Raw genomic sequence first — 20,535 nt, forward strand, 5'->3', positions numbered from 1 at the left:
ATAGTACTGGTGAGGGATTCAGAGGTTTTAAATATTGATCTAGAGTTAGATATGTCTCCTTTTGAAAACAAAAAGAAGTATATAGTCCACATTCCTTCCTCTGTTGATTAAGTATTGACTATACTTTGTCTCAGAGTTCTTCTTCTATACAACAACTGCATGAAAGAAAAAATAGTATTTGATTAAGAAAATAACAGCAGAACTTCACATACATTTTTATAATAGATGGAATCCTGTAATAGAACATTTAAATTTAGGTAGCAAGTTATATGATATAAGAACATGTGTGTAAACTGATAGTTGCCACTGCCACTTTTTTCCCTTTCCCTTATTTATTTATTTCTCATAATTTTTCTTTCCAGGGATTGCATTTAAACTCTACGGACATGTCTGCCTGCAAAATATAAATAATAACTGTTTGGTGTAACAAAGACAGCAGCTGTACAAAAGTGACTGTGGAAAATATGGTTGAAATTGCAGCCTTTGCGATTGCAATTTTGAAAATGATATTCTTGATTATTTGAAGGCTGAAACTTTACTGATTTTAAGCATTACGCTGGATTAGATGATCGTCTTTGAAGATAAATGAAAATGTGAGTGTCTCATCATGGTTCCTGACTGTAGAAGCACTAACCTTCTCCAGTTTGGAGAGAGCGAGTGAGTAACAGTCCTTGGCCCTGAACTGCATGAACCTCATGTTGGACGGGTGTGTGAGCTCAGTGATGATGCTGAGGCTGGGGAACAACCTGAGAGCGGTGGAGGAAAAAGAGATTGGAGTTAGAGGACAGATGAAATGCTTTGTGATGAGAGGTAGACCTGGTGTGGCAGTGATTAATGCTTTTAATTTTAGCTGTTAAATAAATTAGTTGCTCTAGAGCTTTGTGTTTATAAGGTGATTGTTTACAGAAGAGTGAGGTCCTCCCTCTGTTACCTGAACATAGTCTGGACATTGACAATGGTCTTGGCATCTGCCATGTAGTCCTCCTTAGCACTCATGGTGCTCTCTTTGTCCACAACCACCAAGTTGTCAGCATAGATTATACCACACTGCAGCAGATTATCCAGACTGGGCCATTCAGAAAACACAAGGGTTAATAACTTCATGACAAATCAGGAAACACCATATTACATCAATCTGTTTAGTTTAAAGGAAAAAAAATAAAAGATTCCACACTCCATTACATTCTTATACTATGTTTGCAATGTCCTACATTTCCATATAAATCCAACCTGAAGAAATGTATAGGTCTTATATTGAGACTAAATCTCAATAAATTACCTGTCAGGTGTAACTGCCATAGCTGAGTAACTCAAAACACTATTATCATCCTAATATACACACATGACCTAGTACTTGATAGAAAATACTATGTTCTAATAATGGAAAATTTAAGTTACATTTAAAAAGCACACATGATTACACTACACAGCACTACTAACTGTGAGACACATTTTTTTCCATGTATGCAGATACAAATAAAACAAAGTCATAGTCTGGACTGAATCTAAAAATTGCCAACTGAAAAGTAACAATATGGAAATGAATTTGTAATCATGTAATTTCATGGTAATTCTGTCTTACGTCTATGGTAATATCAATGAAAAATGATGTATTGAGGTATTTCATTAATGATAGCTTATATTTATTTTCATTACAACCCATTACTTGGATATTACTTTGCAAATATGATGGTATTACCATAATATTACCTACCTATTATAAACAACAACACACTTATGTAAACGGTTACAGTATTGCATGTAATTTCTCTCAGAGATGTTTTTTTGGGCTCATTTCCTGTTTGTATTCTCCATCCTATGTCACCTCATAAACACAGTCCAACCTCATGAGCCGAGACTTTGTTGAGCTCTTCTCAGTTTACTGATCAAAGTCTCTAGAGCGATAATAATTGTCAGAATTTAGAGGAACTTCAAACGTATTTTAACCAGGTGCTAAGTGGTCATAACGCCACCCATAAGAATCTGATCTCCTGTACTGAAGCATCCAGAATCGCAATTTGGTTTGGTTGCTTTTGCAAACGGAAGTTTACAAGTGTTGACCTGTAACCAGGCTCCTATTGGACAATAACAGCTGTCAATCACACTGGTGATCACACATATTATGTGTCACACTTTATCGTCTCTTTTCTTCTAAATGTGAACATAATTTACAAAACAGACATCATGTTCTATTGAGGAAGAAATTAAACTTGCAATTGAGACCAATAACTGTTTACTGATGTTATATATCAAGGAAGAAATAGGCACATTTTCCCATAGACTTCCCATTCAAACTTTTTGTGACCTGTGGAGTCAATGTCATATATTTGCTTCCTAAAGCAAACTGGATGGCTACATCCACTTTTTTATATATGTCTATGATTCTACGTCATATTTCACCGACAGCAGCATCATTTATAATTTTTTTTTAAAATCTTAACGATGAATGAATCATTAATTTAAAACATCCACAGCACTCAAATTCAATTGCAGATGATCTGTGCAAACACATACTTGTCGATTGTGCCAGCCATGAAGTAAACCATTGGAAAGCAGCAAATGGCCTCTAAGAAGTGGTTGTCTGGCCTGTGGGAAACAGGAAACAAAATGAAGGAGCATCTCAGAATAATTATCTCCTAGAAACCACGATGGAAGTTTATGACATCATTGCTGTAATTTACAGAAAGCTCTTGTGGCTCTCTGCAGAGACTGCGACTGCACTGAGGAGGCTGGAGTTAATGAAAGCCACACTGACTTAGAACAACAAGAACACATAAACATCTAAAACAAGCAAATACATTCTTTTACATGGACAGAATCTTTATTTATGAATAATTAAAAAGCAATGTCTTTTTTTTCCACATTATCTCAAAAGCCAAGTTATAGCTCCAATTTTCTAGTGGAAGTAATTTGGTTGTTTTACCACTGCAACTTTTATTCAGCCCACACACATTGACACAAACAACACACACTTTCTTCTTGTTATTAATAATGTAGGATTATATTAAAGTACTAGAGGTAAGCAGGCCACCATTACCGCAGTGCTGTTTCCCTGCAGTGTGAATTCAAGCTCCCCTAAGAATGTAAAGTTTTCTGCTTTTACTTGTCAAACATTATCTGCTCAGTAATATACATTTTCACCCCTGAAAGGTTTTGTTGACAAGCTTTTAAGTCACAGTCACATCAGTCTATTTACAGTACTACGATTGAAACTTGAGGTATTGAAGCATCCTTTATTCAGTATTTTCTGGTGATTGACATAAAAGTAGTCTAAATAATGGTAATAAAAAGTTACAACTGGCAATCATGATGTAACCGTTTTCAGTAATGGCTGCGACCTGCCATCGCACTAATTGTGGCTCTGTTAAATAGCAGAGCACACACATTCATGTAGCAGATGACGGTTAGATAATCATTGCACTTAGTCACTTAGTAAGCATGTAGCAAATTTACATCTTATGTTTAATGTGTCATGTGTATATTACTGCAAGCAGAGGTGATGTAGGTATTACAGGGTGATGAAACGATACCAATATCAGTACGATGCAGTCTAGTCTAGACTAGTCTGTTTTGCTTTTTTCTTCTTTAATATTAAATCCCACACAGCTGACATGGTCACTACAGTGTGTCTCACTCATATTCTGGTCACATGACATGTGCTTTGTGAAGCATTTTATTGGAATAGCCCCCCCGTGACCCTCATGTGGAGGATAAAGTGGTAGAAGCTGAATGAATTAATAGATTTTTTGATTGTTTCACCTCAGAATTGTAAAAGTTTTCCAACCCCTTAGAACCCCTATTTTAATTTAACTGAAGTCACAAAAATCAAACTGAAGTCACAAAAATCTCTCTTGACTTTGTTACCACCTTGCCAAATTTAAATTTAAAAAGAAGTCTTTAAGAATTTAAGCAGTCCTGCTCTCGGTCTTTCTCTAATAACGGTTCCTGCAGCCTCACAGCAGGTGTCTGCTCCTCTTTCTGTTCTTCTTCCTCATTTATTCATCTTTAGGAATTTTAAATAAGAGCTTTTCAGGACAAAGACATCTCAGATAACTAGCAAACCAAAGGCAGTGGTACAATAGCAGTGGCAGCTGCTCATGGATGAACAGGTAATGAAGTTCACTGAGGGTTTTTATATCATTACAGAGTTTGCAAAGCAGTTATAGCAACTGTGGCTCCAGTACAAACACACTTAAAAATCCTGAAAAGAGGACTGGACTACAGAGTTTTTAAAGATAATATATAATGAAGAGTGTGAAGAGGGGAAACTCAGTCTATCTGACATATTCATGATGACTATCCTAAATGTTTTCACCCAGCCCTAAATACAAGTCTTAAGGGCTGGGTGAAAAAAAAGCAGTATGTTTACTTTCAGGTGTCCTGAAGTGAACATACTGTATAAACACTGGGTTGGAAGCACAGAGAACAGCTGAACAGCCTTACGGGTAATCCAGCAGCAGCACTATGGGGTTGAGCTCCTTCCTGGACCGATAGTAAGCGCGCAGCGGAACAATGAAGTTGTAGAGGCCATTTCCTGCCGTCTCTGCAGACACTATAATCAGCTTATTCTTGAAGCCGTATGCCTTGGCGTCCTCAAAGCTGTTATGTGTGCAGCCCTGGATGGAGAAAGAGTCAGATTCAGATTTATTACCGTCATTCAGGAACAAGATTTGTTACCCAGGACAAGAAGCATACAGAGCAAAATCATCAAGACTGAAGTACTAACATGTGAAAGTGCACGATAAAATAGACCTAATGAATAAGTAATTACTGCTTTGTGGTTGGACACCTCCACAAATAAGTTAAGTTGCATTTTGCATCCATGTCTCTCCAGTCACAGATAATATAAGAAGACTCCAAAGGCTTCAATCAAAGGTATTAAGTGTATGTTACTTTATATATACAAGCAAAATCTGATTGGTTCATCTTAGAGGTAATGAGGAGAATAAATTGCCTCCCGGATGGACAGACAGACATTGATCTATTGATTCAAAAGTACATTCATTAGCACAGTTTGTGAAAGTAATGTTATAATAATATAAAAATATTAATAAAATACTGTGACTTCATTCAATATATTTACTAACTAATCAGAATATTTATTTGTCTTTGGACGAAACTCAGATGGACACTTATCTCTTAATAATTTAGCAAAAACTTTGAAATCCATTTTTATGGTAAAATAAAATTAAATAAAAATAAAGAATTTAGCAGTGAAATAAAGCAGTAGTCACAGTTTCAGTTTTTTTTGTGTGGTTTAACTTTGTGCTGTTTCCGTCTGTTGCTGCAGGGGAATTTACCTTGTCGAGGCGAAGGCAGCAGAATGGAGCTTTCTGTGGGAGCAGGTGGCACAGAGTTGGTGAGCTGCCGATGTAGGGCGAGTTCGGGGGGTAACCCTTCACAAAACTGGTGGAACGGAAAACAAGAGAGCGCTCTGAGAAGAGGTACAAATCCATCTTTAAGCTACTTTAAAATGAAGCAGTAATATGAACATCTTCACACAGTTTGCTTCTGTTACGTTTTTTTACTCACAAATAATCTACAAATTAGAAGAAGTGAGCACAAGTTGTAGAAATACAATAATGCTATACATTTATTATACAACACTACAGAGCTTGTAAACATTGCTTACATGCAGTTCAAACCATAACTTGGGGAGTGGCCTTCACAGTGTTTTGATTTCCTTTGTTTTTAATAATGTAAATATTTCTATTTTAAAATGACATGATATGCAGAATGACGTGAGTTTCCATGCTTTTCACATTTATATAAAAACATCGCAAAGAAATGCTCAATCCCTAATCTCATAATATCAAATTACATGACTGACAAAGCACATTGTTTCTGCCTTTCAATTCATAAGTAGATTCTGCAGCTGCATGAAAAGAGCTTGTGTTTCTAATTCTGATCGACTCCTTCCTCAAAACTGACTTAATTGACCATTACAATGTTTTTGTATCATCATGCCTCATGTTGTTTGTCAAGTTGGTTGTGAGTCCCCTCTTCTCTTTGTAAAGTATCTGATTTGTAAAGTATCAACTGTAATTACCCTCTTCACTTTCACAGTGCCCTCTATAGCTTGCTCATAGAAGAGACTCGAATCAAAGGTGCAACCTGATCTCCACATGATGGCACTGTGGGACCTTGAGTTTAAATTCTCAAACACTGTTTGTTTCCGAGAGCCACTGATGTCAGGGTTAAGCAGAGAAACGGAGAATCTGAATCCTGAACTCATCTCAATGTTATGAAACCACACAGAGTGACAGAAGAGAGGAACAAAGCCCTGAGATTAAGTGATTTGTTGGACTTGCTGAACTATCAGGGCGATTGTCTGTCTGACCAGCTGAAGGATTAGAGACACGAGGTGGGGATTTATATGAGGAAGCACAGCGTATACGCCTCACTCAAGAGGAAAAGTGCTGACAACCCTGTTATAACACACACATTCATCACTGACTTCTGCACCACACATCATCACGACAAACAGATTGCACACTTATTCCAAACCCATTCATCTCTCGTCTTCCAATCACTGAGGCGTTAAGAGTGGGAGGTGAGCCGGTGAGATCAATCAAGAATACAGCACAGGTCACTTGTTCTATTAGGACGTTTGACTTTTTTACTGCTGCATCACAAGATATATCGTATACTATAAATTTCTTTAGGTTTGGTCTTTCATCTGGTATTTGGTCTTTCATCATCACCACAGCTACTTACTCTGACCCTACAGAGCCTTCTTCATCCGACTGGTTGGTTTCATCCTCTGATTGGTCGCTGAGGAGGTCACAGGGCAGAATCGCCGACGAATCTGCGATCTCTAGAACCGGCGCGATGCTTGGTCTGCGGCTTCCAGAGCCATTCTCTGTCGGCAAGGACAGCTTGCTGCTTTCCTCGGGCGGATCAGGGTTCTGCAGATCTATGGCTACAGTGCCTAAAGGTAGCATAACGTTAGCATGTGTAAACCCACTAAGAAAAAGCAATTTTACTGCCATTTGGTTTGAGGGCAATAGGGGATTTTTGCACACACAGTAAACATCACAATTGGATCACAACCATATGATTATGGAAAACATCTTTTCCTATATGGAGGTAAATTAGCTCCATGTTTAGCTTGTTCAGCATCTTAGCAACCTACGTTCCTTTCACTTGAGCTCAAATGCTTGACCTTGAGGAGAAAATGTATTGCTTTCTGAAGTGATTTCTCTACCACCAACAACATGCAAAAAGCATTGTGTAAGTCAATAAATATAATCTTAACCTACATCATATTTGTGCTTTGCAATATGATGTATGATGAAGTACAACACATATATCATGTATTTCAGATACATGATGGGATTGGGACCTTTCATTTAAATGGCAACAGACAACTTTCATGTCCCTAGTGGTTCAAGGAGGTATTAGTACTGGGTCATATTCTGAAAGAAGCAGCAGTGGCATAGTCTTGCAAGGAGGCACACAATCTCCATAAACCTAAAATCCTGCATGTGAATATTCTGATTCTATAGACGAGAGACAATTTTTGAGCCTTTTGATTTCCATTCCTAGTTTGAGCAATTGAGTTTGCAGCAGGCTTTCAAGTAGTCTGTGTAGAGAGTAAAAGAGGGGGAACATGCTGACAGAAAGCCATGAGTCAACTATGAGTTTTTTAATGCATGAGCTTTCACAAGTCTCAAGTGCAACAGCAAACTTTTACAAAGGTAAGTGCCAAAATACAGACTAACTCGATGATTGACAATCTAGACTGTGTTTCCGAGATTGGATGCAGGTATTTTTCATCGGAGCAAGTGATGTGTAATGATAAGCAGAACTTGTCTGTAAAACCATCCAGCAGCCCTACAACTGTCTACAGCAGAACACAACAAATCACAATGTGACAAATGTTGACAAATCCTGCAGTATTGATACGCAGGCTGGCTGTGTTATTTACTGATCAAGCAGAAAGAAGGCAAGCTGTATACTGTTTTTGAAGTGTATACATTCCCGGAGCTCTCTTCCCCAGGTGACTACCTGCTCATTCTTGTTTATCTCTGTTCCTATCACTCTCCTTTGTCCCTCTATCATGGGATTCTTTTTCTCTTCGTCTTTTTGAGTTGCTTTTCGTCAATTAGTCTGTTCCACCACCTGCCATTTCCTTTATTAGGGATATACACGAGGCACAATGTGAACACTAGTTTGTTTAGTTAATGGAATAGGTAACTTAGTCCCTTTGTGTGTCATTTTACTGTAAAATTCCACATTACGGTGACCAAGCGCATTACAGGGTAAAAGCAAGCAATGCATGAGGTTATATGAAAATAAAAAATTGACCAAATAAGACTGAAATCAATTTTTCCTTATATTCCTGAGGTTCAGACTGGATGAATGACTGGAAAGATGCAGGCTCCACTTTGCTGCACGATACAATAAATCACTAAAATGGTGCGTTGGCCATCTGGAAAACAAGAATTTTATATTTTATAAGAAATTGGATAATATACGACTGGTGCAGTCATATATTATCCCCTCCCCAGCACAGACATAGTTAATCTTATTTTGCTGTTACACTGTACAATCAGTTTTAACATCATGATGACAAGTTTACGACAAGTTGTCTATTTCCACTTAAAGAAAATCACAAAAGACTTGAGGGAGGTGGCAAACAATAAGAAAATGTTAGTGTGGTGTACTGTGAGTGGCGTAATATAAATTGAGAACATTTCAGAGCTAGTAAATAAGTTCAAGAGAGTGATGCACCATGCACAAACTTACCATAGGAAGTGGTCTGATCAACTTTCACAGGTCAAAGAAAAAGCACAACACAATATTTTCAGCCAACAAACCAAAGAAGCATGTAAGAAATAAACTCATGCATAGCAAGAGTCCCTGAAAGCATATGACATTGTCAAGGCAGCCGTCAAACTATTTGGAGTAAATAAACAATAAAGCATCCATTTTCTCTTCAGCCAATCAAAACTAAGTCTATTATGGAACTACAAATTGTACCTTCAATTTTCCTCTGTTTTTGTTTTTCTTCACTACCTTAAGGTCGTTTTTTTTTTTCTTTCACTCTCACCCATGCTGGCGATGATGCTGTGCACGGGCAGCCTGGAGGGGGCGTCGTACAGGCCAGTGACAGACAGACCTTTGCTGTGTTTCTCCTCCTGTTTGAAGATAAAGGCAGAGTTCTCCTCCTTGGTGATGTTGATATAGTAGCAGGTGTCCGGGGCAGCCATGATGTGGCGCGGGCCGGGGTTCAGGAGGATGCTCTTGTTATCCTCCCTCTTCACACCAATCAAACACACACCGTACCTGTGCGGTTAAGAGGGTATGCAACGTTAATCTCAAGACATATTGTAACTGATTACGTATGATAATCTGGTGCCCAGACTGAGCTGGTACTAGGTTAACTAACTTTTTATGGGCGTGGAAGGAAGCATAGGTGAAGCTTTTTCCATCGTACTCCCCAAAAAACTTGCTGTCACACAAGCGGATGTGGTAGACCTCGTTCCCTGAGCAGCGTCCATATATCCTCTGCCACTGCTCTGGTGACAGCTGCCCCTCCCTGGAAGACAATTATCAGAATAATCATGACATGAATTACATTAAAGCTGCATTTAGCAGGATCAGATAGTCCTGCTGCGTCTTGATATTAATATAAAAAATGTGTTATTATATAACACATTTTTGATGTTAGGTGATGCAGTGGAACTCCACTTGATACCACAAGATTATTGAAGCACCATAGCTAGTCAAAAGTACTGAGGTTCAACACCCATCCCTAGATAAGACACAGGTGATGTCTTCATCTCCGATACACTTGTATTACCTGTATTGACATGACGTGATTTATTGTGTTTATTGCCCAACTCTCTTTCAGACTTTCCATTTTAAGTTGCTTTGGAATTGTGACTTTTCCACTCACAGAAAAGCTGTGCAAACAGCTGCTGCTTTGTAGAACAGCCAATAAGAGTGCCCTCTCCCTGAACTGCCCTGTGATTGAAGTCTCTTCTTATGGTGTCTTTAAGAATCCCCATACATTTCTCAGGTTTTATTTAAACTATGGCAAACAAATTAAAGGGAGTGCAGACCACCTACTTCCTATGTTCATCAGTTTGGTCATACTTTACTTTTCTTTTCCCCTATTACTGTTACATTTACAGCCCCAAGGTAGACTGTTTTCTTAGCGGTGCTTCAGCTCTGCAGTGAAGAAAACAGAGGTTGCCTCACAGAGAAAGTTACATCACAATGCTGTTTTTAAAAGCCTTAGAGGGAATGGTGGAATGTTTACTGACTCCACAGTGACAGCAGTATATAGTGGTGTCCAGGTGTGTAAAAAACCTCAGCTGTGGGAGTATCTTTCTTCTAATAAAAACGTCTTTTTTCTTCTAATTTTAATTATTAAGTGGGAACAAGTCTGCCCCCATGAATAAAAGGATATTAAACTTTGACGGAGCACTCAAAGCCAGGAAAACTCTTTATTTATGGCTTGATAGGGGCTGAGCTCTGGAGGCAGAAATTATATGATTGGCTTGAGTTGAATCAAATCAAAGTGAGTAATGTCAAGGTGAGAGCCACCAGCTCTCTGGTCAATTTTCATAAACATGTCAGGGGAACTTAAGAAAACTCTAGAGTGTCTTCAGGTGACCTGAGGTGCTGTGGTCTGCTCCTGCAACTCATTTACATAAACTGCCACTCTGTCACATCTCCCAGTGTCTCCCGCATCTAAAAGAAATGCACCGGGCTTTCAGTTGACTCTACTTTTGGCAGGATAGGACTGAGGCTAAGATTAGGGCAAAGAAACGGACTGAGGTTAGGGTTAGGATAATAAGGTTAGACTTAGTGGATATTCACTGTTAGCGTTAACTTGAAAGCCATTAGATTATCTGGGATTCATTACTGGTGACAAGTATCATGTATGATAAAGTTCACTTGCCCTTTCTCACAGACAGGTAAAATAATCATTCGTGTCTATTACATCTTGTTTCATAGAAACATAACACAATGACTGGTGAGTCCTTCAGGGACCTCATGCCAGAACTGAATGTAGAAAAACTGCTTTCAGTGTCAGTGCAGCTGTGGACTCTTCAGCTGCGTGATCTAAAACGCCTAATTATCCTGTACCACTAGGATACTTGGATCACAGTTGAGTGGATAATGGTTAAAAAAGGCAAGAAAGGAATGCAATGCACTTAGACCACAGTGATCAAATCACTTAGGATGAACATTAATAGATACAACAGACTAATTAATCACCACCTCTATAAGAAGATCTTAGAACAGGCAGGACAATAGGTTGAACACATGGAGCATTGTTTTAATGAGGTATTAGTAAGGGTACACTGCATTTTCGCCATCTGGCCTCTGAATAAAATGAGTGTAAACATGACAGGACCATAACAACTGATACGGTTTTAAAAGAACATACTGACAATGAACACAGATACTCACTGTCCTCTGGAAGTGTGAACCAAGAGAGTGACTAAGGTCGACATGGCTGGACACACACAGTTGAGAGCCAACATGGCATACTTGAACTCTTCCTCACATACTACATGATCTGTTTAAGATAGATTAGAATCGGTTAGATTTAAAAATGTGTCACATGTGGAAACAATGACAGTAGCTTTCATGCACTTACCAGCAAACTTAACATGAAATTTATTTTCTGGTTTGAGGATTTGGACGTAGAGAGGACAGTTTGGAGCAAAGTCCTTCGCAGCCCAGGCCCTTAGAATCGTCTGGTGATCCTGCAGAAAAGGAAATTGTTTTATTTTATTCGTGCAGTGGCCCATTTGTAAATGGAACTTTACTTTTATGGACCTTGAATTTTGCCTTAGAGACTTAGTGCACTCTCAATAAAGAATAAGGTTGATATTAAATGTATTATGATTGTGATAAATTACTGTTGATGTGACTCACTGCAGCAGTTCGGTCAACTTCGTTCCTGCTGCTTAAAATAAAGCAGGCCTCAGCATCATCCATCCTGAGGATCGACATAGAGAAGGACAAACAAAGGCACACAGTGAAGGTGATGAGCTAGTAACTGACAGAGAGGCAACTGATCCATGCAGGACACTTGTTTAATGAAAGCAATGTTTTAAAGAAAAGCTAGCCAAGGATGAGTGCCAACGTCTCACGACAATGACTGAAAAGGTCAACAGCCCCATTCTGGCATGAAAACAGTCTGTTCTTGGTCTCACTATCAGTTAATATATTACAACAAGCTCTAAGAGATCTACAGTGTGATATAATTAAAATAAGAAAAGCAGGGTTGGTGTGTTTAAAAGGCTTCTGTGGCTGGGTGATTTTACTCATTCAGTGTGGGAAACTGCTGTAGTATCTAATTGTCTAATTGTGAAAAACAGCATGACCCCCTGATGTTACCATAAAACCAGTAGTAAAACCAGTGCGATATGTTAAGGTCAGGTATGTTCCACTGTCATCTATCATGATGTGTGTAAATGAAGAGTGACATGCCATTACACTGATGTGTAAGCAGTGGGCAGCAAAATGGTCCAAATGGATCTCTGTCTTTTACTACACTGAGGTGGCAGTGTATTGCCAATGTGCATCGCCTGTTCACACACTTTATATCTCACTCACGCATTGTCTACCGCTTTATCCTACACAAACGCACTAAATTAAAGTAGGGATCTTTATAGAGATATAGCCAACATCTTGTTTTATGAGGAAATTGTGACTTTTAACCTTTGGCCACCTAATTCTAAACAGGTCAGAGTCCACAAGGACCTTTGTGCCAAATGGTATTTCCTCCAGGTGTTCCTGATATTATGTTCCTGAATGGGATAGATGTGATGTAATGTTGATTTTTGTTATCACTTCATCCATTGGTCCTGTTTACAGAAAAGCTGCCTCACATTTCTGCTGCTGGCAAACCACTCTAGAGTGAGGTGTCCTACATTGTGCTCCCAGGATTGGCCAAGCAGCATGCTCAGCCAAACAGGGAGCACGACATAGGTAACCTTGCACAAGGTTGCCCTAAGCCCAAGCAAGACAATAATACCTTGCACAATATTATTATTATTGCCCAAGCATAGCTGCATAGGTGCATTACTACTGTGTCCTGCCAGAACTGAGGCTAGGCTTCATTTATAGGAAGTGAAAAAATAAATCAAGATAATTGATTTATGAAAAGAAAATATAGAGGTACAAGTTTTCTGCCTGACAGCAATGATAAGATAAATGTTTAAAATGTTTAAACTGACCCGAGTGCCTGCATTGACACCTGGATATACAGTACTGTACTAATTCAGTCAGAGAAGTCATCAACAATTCCGAGTCTTAAATTTGGCTAAATGAAGGATCCTCTGTCAAGGATCAATGTCATGCTTTCACCTACTTGGCCCTCATCAGGTCCTGGTCTTTGAGAGCAGATCCTTGCAGGTAGATCACTCTCTGGGACCACAGAGGGATTTGGAGGATACGGCGAACTTGAATGTCCATCTCTGTTGGACACAGAATCACCACGTAGTAGTCCTGCACGACAGAGACAAAACGGCTATTAAAATCCCCTGAGAACTTCGTGTGAAGTTTGAAGTTTATGAAGTCTTTTTATATATTAAATATTCCTGGCTGAACATGCAGAAACACGGAGTTAGAGTTTGGCACAGACCTGCGCAATTCAAATCAGTGAACCAGCTAAAATAGAAATCTCTTATTGCAGGAGAAAATTTGGCAGCAACAGAAAACAGAATACATTTTATTATTAAACAATTAGTTTCTATTGTACCTGTAGTCTAGGATGAGCATAGAACTCGTTGAGGAAATCCATCAGCAGGTCAATCTTCAGTGAGCTGACACACAACACCACATGCTTCTCTGTCTGTGCCCGGTGCCGGCTGTAGTTCCCTCCTAACTTCTGACTCTCCATCCATAGGTACGCTAGTTCCTCAAACTGACAAAATGACAATGAATATTGATGTGATGTCAAAAGCAACACGAATTAGGAAATAAGTTATAAAGAGAAAGATGAATTTGCTGTCTGGACACTGATGGGAAAAGCTCTGGAGTGAAAAAGTGCTGATGCTGTAAGAACAAAAGCTAATCTCAGTTTCTCTTCCAGTTTGCTCCACAGAGACAAGAGAGTCAACACTTAAGACATTCTGAAGTGATGAACAGATTCATCACAGTCACATGCTGAGTCTATACAGAGATGACGTAGTGCTATGATAACTACCTGCAATGGAAGGACCACTAGAGCAACACAGATGAGAATGACCACCAGCAGCTGCGAGGGCCAAATCTGAGGCGTGACATCCCCATATCCGACAGTGGAGAAGGTGACAATGCAGAAATAGAACGAGTCAAACAAGGACAGGTTCTTCCCGGCTCTCTCTAGGTGCTGAATCCCACAAGCTCTATAGAAAAAAAAAAGAAATACAGTATGTCTCTGACAAGTAAAGACAAACACACACACAGGCACACACAGGAATCTATGTCAGCATTATAATTTTGATCAGTAGATTAGGTATCTAAATTCAATTTGCTAAAGATTAAAGGGCACAAAAGTCAATACAGCGATCCTGGGCAGGGGTAGGTGAGAATATCTGACCAGACACTGGGTGATGGCCAAGGGTGACAAGGCTGATAAGAGTTATAAGAGTTGAACTTAATGAAATGTCAAAAAGGCAAGAAGGATAGACATCATAGCCAAAACCCTTCACAGGGTGTTCCATCAGTTTAACAATGTTTCTTGGTAGGATTTATTTTCCTATTCTCTTGCTTATCAACTATATTTTAGAGCCTGTGTCTTTCTGGGTAACACATTTTATTTGGCTACTTATGACAACTTTTGGCCACAAAACACTTTCAGCTATGAAACAATGATGACCAGAGGCCATTTACATTCATTTACATTTTCCTTTGAAATATGCTGCAATTTCACTGGGAATGTTAATTTGCTAGACAAGCTGTTTTACTTACAACTCCACAGCATGCCAAAATTCAGTCTCTAATTTAATGAATTAATCTGCAGCCAAGTGTGTTATGATTTAGAGGGGGAAAAAAATGGAATATAAGAAAATATAAAAAACAGAATAGGCAGAAAGTTTGGGGACTAGATTTTGCAGTGGATGTCATGAAACCAAACATGGTAAAAGAGGCATTTATGTGACTCAAAACTCACCCAGTGAAAACCAGACACATTAATGTACAGATGAGGATGAACACCTGGTTGAACATGGCAGAGTGGGTCCTCTGGATGGCACGATGGAAGTCATTCTGGACAGATGAAAAGAGATACATAAAGGCAGGTTTCATCGTCTTCCGTAACACTGATTGGTACAGTATTACCTCTTCTATTTTCTCTAATTCAGGCTCAAAAGCATTTGGGAAAAAAGCACAAAAGTCAGTCACTGTCCATATTTTAAGTAAACGTTTAGTACGTAGAATTTAGAGGAATCTCACAACCAAAATGTCTCCAACATACTTGAAGCTATCCTGGTAACAAAAAAGAATTGAAATACTATTGAGAACCTGATCATTGTTATTTATTTATCTGTATAAAGCACTGTATGAGTTGTCCTGCCCTGTCTCTCACGCCCCCCCAGGGGGGCCCGCCCCACTATTTGAGAAGTACTGGTTTAGTGTAACTTCTACAGCATGCTTTCTTCTTTTACATTAGCTATGTGTTCATCCTGAAACGAAGAAGCTCACAATTTATTTCCCTGTTGCACCTTGTTAGCAGCAGGTGCCTCTTTAAACCGTCACAGCTCTCTCACCATGTGCTGATCAGCATGGCCTCACATTCAACCATCTGGCCCAACAAAAGACTTGTTGTTTTCCTTTGGCATAGTCTCATCAAGCAAGAGCTTACACTCCACCAGCTGATATACACTAAATCAAGGGTCAACCTTTTTCTACTCTAACAAAATGAAAATGGCTGAGAGCTACTCGTGTTTTTTAAAATTTGAAATCCAAGATAGCGCTCCCCAGAATACGATGTCGCGGAGCTCTCCGAGTCAATTTACTACTTTTACTCATTCCACTTCTGACTTTTTTGTGCCGAGACACACTGCATATGGCTTTTATGATCGGGCGACCTTACTATGGCTGAGAGAGTGCAGTCATTTCGGACACCTCTGAGTTTGATTGGATAAAAATGGAAGTAGATTTATGTCCAATGATTGAAACCTTTGGCGAGTTATTTTAGGGATCAGGAACTATGGCTGAATAATTAATCCAAATTTTTTTATCAAAAATGCAATACAGTCGACTGCAGTGTCAAAATATCACTTCATCTTATTTTATTCTCCAGACTGAAGAGAACAGCTTTGTTTCTCACAGTTCTGCACAAATATCACACAGTAATCATTTTAAATATGCTTTTTGAATGAGAAAATGATGAATAATGATGTAAAAATTACTATTCCCTCTGAAATTATGAATCATATCACAATTCCTGTCAAAATAATCACGATTAGATATTTATTCAAAATCGTTCTGGGAACTTCTGGGAACTTGCAAGCTACTTGTTGGAGACCCCTTCTCTAAATGCATAAATCCCAGGTGACTTTGCGCCTATGGTAATTCTGCATATCTGACATAATTTACCCTTTGTATAGTATGTTATTGTGTTGCATTGCATTGCTTTGCTTACAGTAGCTTCTTTTTGTTTTGGCTGACCTACCTTGATGCAGGGTTCTGCTTTTGTTCAAAATATGCTGCCACTACTAAATGTGATTCATTACTTCAATATACCTTATTAAAAGTCTCCAATGAAGAGAGAGTTGGCACAGTGTGCAGCTCTGCTCTACTAATAACCTCCAGTAACTGCAGTTGGTGGAATAATGCAGATATATTGAGTGACATTTAGTTGTCTATATAATCATTCAGATAGAATACCACATGAAAATGAAAACTGCAAGAGCCCAAACAACTTAAGATGGATTTATTTTATTTTATAGTGAAATGTAAAACTATGTCTTTCTCCCTGACACATCTGATCTTAAAACCAGACAACAGTCAGCTCAGTTGTTTTCTTTAATAGTCAACTAATTAGCTGAACAGGCTGATTCATCAAAGTCAACAGCATTATGATAACAACACCAAACAAATGGATGACGCCAATAAAACAAGCTTAAAAGGGACAGCAATAGCCAGTGCACAAATTAGGTGCATTCACTTAAAGACAGCGTCAGCTAACGAGTAGGAAAGAGATTCACCTTCAAAATTGAATTTTGTTCAGATAATTGAATAAACCGATTCAAGCCTTGCAGCCAGTATTAGTCATGAGCTTCAACATGGCTGACACGAGAGGGATTATCTTCCTTGAAACCAAGCCTTATCTATGCTCTTTTTGCAATACCTATACAATTAGTGCAATGCATATATTAACATCATATATGTAAATGAGCTATTTCACCTTCATCGTCCAGAGAAACCAACTTAATGATAATGGATGTCCTGAGATCTAGGCTAAAAATATGGGTCTTTGCAATATCGGAAACATTTAAATCATTACCAAAGACTCACTTTAGTCAAGGGATAGTTAGTAAGTGTAATATACATTCTTTTAAGAATATGTTTCCTACTTTTTCCTGCATGAGACAACCTTTAGGGACGTATGTGCTACGTATGTGTTGCCGTGTAAATCACTCATACACTTTCCACAGACAAAATCTGTCATTTTTGCTCTTGAGGACACGTAAGCCATTGGTCTACTGCTGCCTAATTTAATAACTGTGTAATTTGTATAAATCTGAATGAAGGATTTTACATAAAGTCAGTATAACACACATTTTACTGATGGAGGCAGTAACAATTACTGTGTACAATGACATAAAATTGCAGATTTTCTCTATGAACTATGAAGCAAATATGTTTTTAATATAGTGTATAAATAAGTCGGCATAGATTATTAGCCTTTTATTATGTGGCTATGGCTATAACCCCTTTTTCCTGACAGCATTTGCCTGTTAGAACTAATTATTTCAAAAATAAAAATAACAACTTACTATCATGTTCTCCAGGGCTCCTTTGGCTAGCCAGCAATTAAGAAATACAGGGACAAATATGTTTCTCCATGGAGGCCAGAAAATCTTGACGAAGATGGGAAGGAAAGAAAGAACATTAGAACATGTAAAACAAATCCGTTCAAAATCCTGATTCACAATAAGATTCTTTTTCCTATAACACAAAAACTGATCAGATGATTAAATATAAAATTACTCACAGTGATTATAAATGGCACTGAATTGATCATCTCCAATATGAAGGTTATCTGAAAGATCTGCTCCCAAATGTTTCCCTGAAATATTAAAATTGAAGGGAAAAAACTTAATGAACCAGTGAAAGGGAAGACTGCTGTGTTTGCAGTTATGATGACCAATGGAGGAAGTCAGCTGTGAAGAGAGAACAATACCGTGTAACAACAGTATTGTTCTTATGAACAGCAGTGTCACAAATGGTGAGGTTAAAGGTCAAAGGCAAACGAAATGCACTTTCACATGGTGTATATAATTATAGCAGAGCACAGCACTGACTCCAGATGAAGTTATCTGTTATATTTGGAGAAGGGAGAATTAGAAAAAAAAAATTCCACCTGTGTATTAGTATATCAATCAGGAAAATCCTCTTCACATGCAGGGTCATTATTATTTGTGGAAACTTATTTACAAACTATTATATGACACTTTCTTAAAATGAAGGTGCATTGTTTGCATAGACTGTTTCTGCCGCAAAGTAATGTCCCACTCTGAAATGAGGGCAAGAGACTCTCTAATAGATGCCTTGGCACCAGCATTTGGACTCAACCCCGAAAGCTGCCAGTCCACAAGAGAGAACCATACAGGAAATTATACATACAGACATTATTCAGACAACAGCAAAACATCAGCTCAGAGTGTGCTGTGTGGACTCGGTTTCTTACCTTGTAGCTCAGATATGTGATAAGCATGGTCTCCAAGAAACTGATTAAGGCCACTGACACCTGAGTAGGAGAAGGAGACAAGGAGATAAATGAGCCAAGCAGTTGTAAATTCCTTTCCTCTGGCTCCTCAGTCATCACTGACAAACTACTTTGCTCTGCAATTCTTTTATTTAATAGATGGGTGGAAGTGTTTTTGGCTTGAATTCTGCATCCACATTGAGTTCATGCAGGAAAAATTTGATTTATGAGCACTTTCACTTGAACACTCTCACCTGTATCGCCCATACAGAAACCCGTCTGTTCACCGAGAAAATCAGGTGCCTGTCAAAAACCCAAGACAAAGTTAATTCCTCACTCATCAGTGTTTTATTCCATCAAAGACAACGCGTTTCGTGTTACAGTTAAATGAATCTGAAACATACCAGTTGATTTGTGTTGAGTCTGATAGATTTGTCCCACTGTTGTTGTGACATAATGTGCTGTTGAAAAAAAAAAAAAAAGAAAATAGAAAAAATACACAAGGATAAATAAAGTGTAATTGCGAGTGGGAGCGGAAACCTGCCCACTGGGAAACATTTTCATTAGTTGATGTGATGCCATAAAGAACAAACCCCATGCCTCTGAAACCTGTCGGCACTAAGCAAAGTCAAGACCATCTACAACTTTCCCAGTGACGGTAAAGCAGTTTAAAAATGCTTTATGTAACATGCCAGTTCAAATGGTCTGATATGGCCCATTCAGACAGACATGTAATTCTGTTCGAGAGAGGTGGTTTATGCCAATCAGTGTTCATGTAAGCAATTGACCCGCTCACAATTTCTTTGTTTCGGTACATTAATGGAATTGGATAGAAAACTGGTTGGGAGCCAGCACACCTTTCTTATTAGAGTCTTTAAAGGAACCACAGATTATAGGGCAGTAAATTAAATGCACTTGGTTTGATGTAAATGTCCCCCTGTCCTCCCCCTCTGTTTATCAAAGAAGGAGCAGCATGTACTGCTAAGTCAGCGTTATCATTACAGAGAACAGGAGAAACAAAAGCATTGTTTGAGGAAGACCGTGTAGGACAAAAAAAATGAAACTAATAAACATAAATTAAAAGTCACAAAGAGGAGGGAAAAGAAATCAGCACAGGAGCAGAGGAGAAATATCTGCGGGCGAGCAGCAAACACAGTTGTGAAAAACTTCTTGAGAACACAGGCAGAAGTAAAGCTTCATCAACTATTTATGGACAATTGGACAACTACATGCACATGTCAAAATGGTTTATTCTATCATAATCGTATTACTTATTTTTGCATCCAGGTGAACAGGGATGTCGTGACTTCTCATCAGATTGATCTTAATCAGATTGAAAAAAATGTGCACGTGATAATAATGTGGTTGTGAGCATAGTTGCAGTACTCTGCGCGTGTACTGTGTATATTACTGGAGTATTCTACTAGAGGGCACACAACAGAACTCAGACTGTCCACAACGTCTAGGATCACAACAGGGAAAGGGATTGTGTCTCTATCATAGATTGCATGCGAGACCTTTAAATCAATTTGTGATGATGAAGACACTGCGTCTTACTGTTCGTGCGAGTCTTGCATCTTGTGCCGGCATCATGTTCATTTCCGAGGTTGTGCACAACTGACACGCCAAACCCACACAAAGGATAT

The 20,535-nt window shown here is 38.6% G+C and overlaps 1 protein-coding gene across 2 annotated transcripts in view; it reads right to left on the minus strand.

The window, feature by feature from the left end:
- The window catches only part of kcnt1b (potassium sodium-activated channel subfamily T member 1b), a 51,190-nt gene that overhangs the window by 9,821 nt on the left and 20,834 nt on the right, over positions 1–20,535 (minus strand). For both annotated transcript variants that reach the window (XM_044025735.1, XM_044025734.1), the window contains 21 exons: positions 19,294–19,350; positions 19,144–19,192; positions 18,872–18,931; positions 18,176–18,250; positions 17,958–18,041; positions 15,128–15,222; positions 14,180–14,360; positions 13,733–13,897; positions 13,343–13,479; positions 11,902–11,965; positions 11,621–11,729; positions 11,431–11,539; positions 9,395–9,544; positions 9,056–9,291; positions 8,752–8,772; positions 6,718–6,931; positions 5,301–5,406; positions 4,444–4,616; positions 2,515–2,586; positions 932–1,066; positions 635–746 (listed from right to left, as the gene is read on the minus strand). In XM_044025735.1, coding sequence (XP_043881670.1) covers positions 635–746; positions 932–1,066; positions 2,515–2,586; positions 4,444–4,616; positions 5,301–5,406; positions 6,718–6,931; positions 8,752–8,772; positions 9,056–9,291; positions 9,395–9,544; positions 11,431–11,539; positions 11,621–11,729; positions 11,902–11,965; positions 13,343–13,479; positions 13,733–13,897; positions 14,180–14,360; positions 15,128–15,222; positions 17,958–18,041; positions 18,176–18,250; positions 18,872–18,931; positions 19,144–19,192; positions 19,294–19,350 — 2,404 coding nt within the window. The remainder of the gene's footprint in view (positions 1–634; positions 747–931; positions 1,067–2,514; positions 2,587–4,443; positions 4,617–5,300; positions 5,407–6,717; positions 6,932–8,751; positions 8,773–9,055; positions 9,292–9,394; positions 9,545–11,430; positions 11,540–11,620; positions 11,730–11,901; positions 11,966–13,342; positions 13,480–13,732; positions 13,898–14,179; positions 14,361–15,127; positions 15,223–17,957; positions 18,042–18,175; positions 18,251–18,871; positions 18,932–19,143; positions 19,193–19,293; positions 19,351–20,535) is intronic.

Source organism: Solea senegalensis, linkage group LG5 (assembly GCF_019176455.1).
Source record: "Solea senegalensis isolate Sse05_10M linkage group LG5, IFAPA_SoseM_1, whole genome shotgun sequence".
NCBI lineage: Eukaryota > Metazoa > Chordata > Actinopteri > Pleuronectiformes > Soleidae > Solea > Solea senegalensis.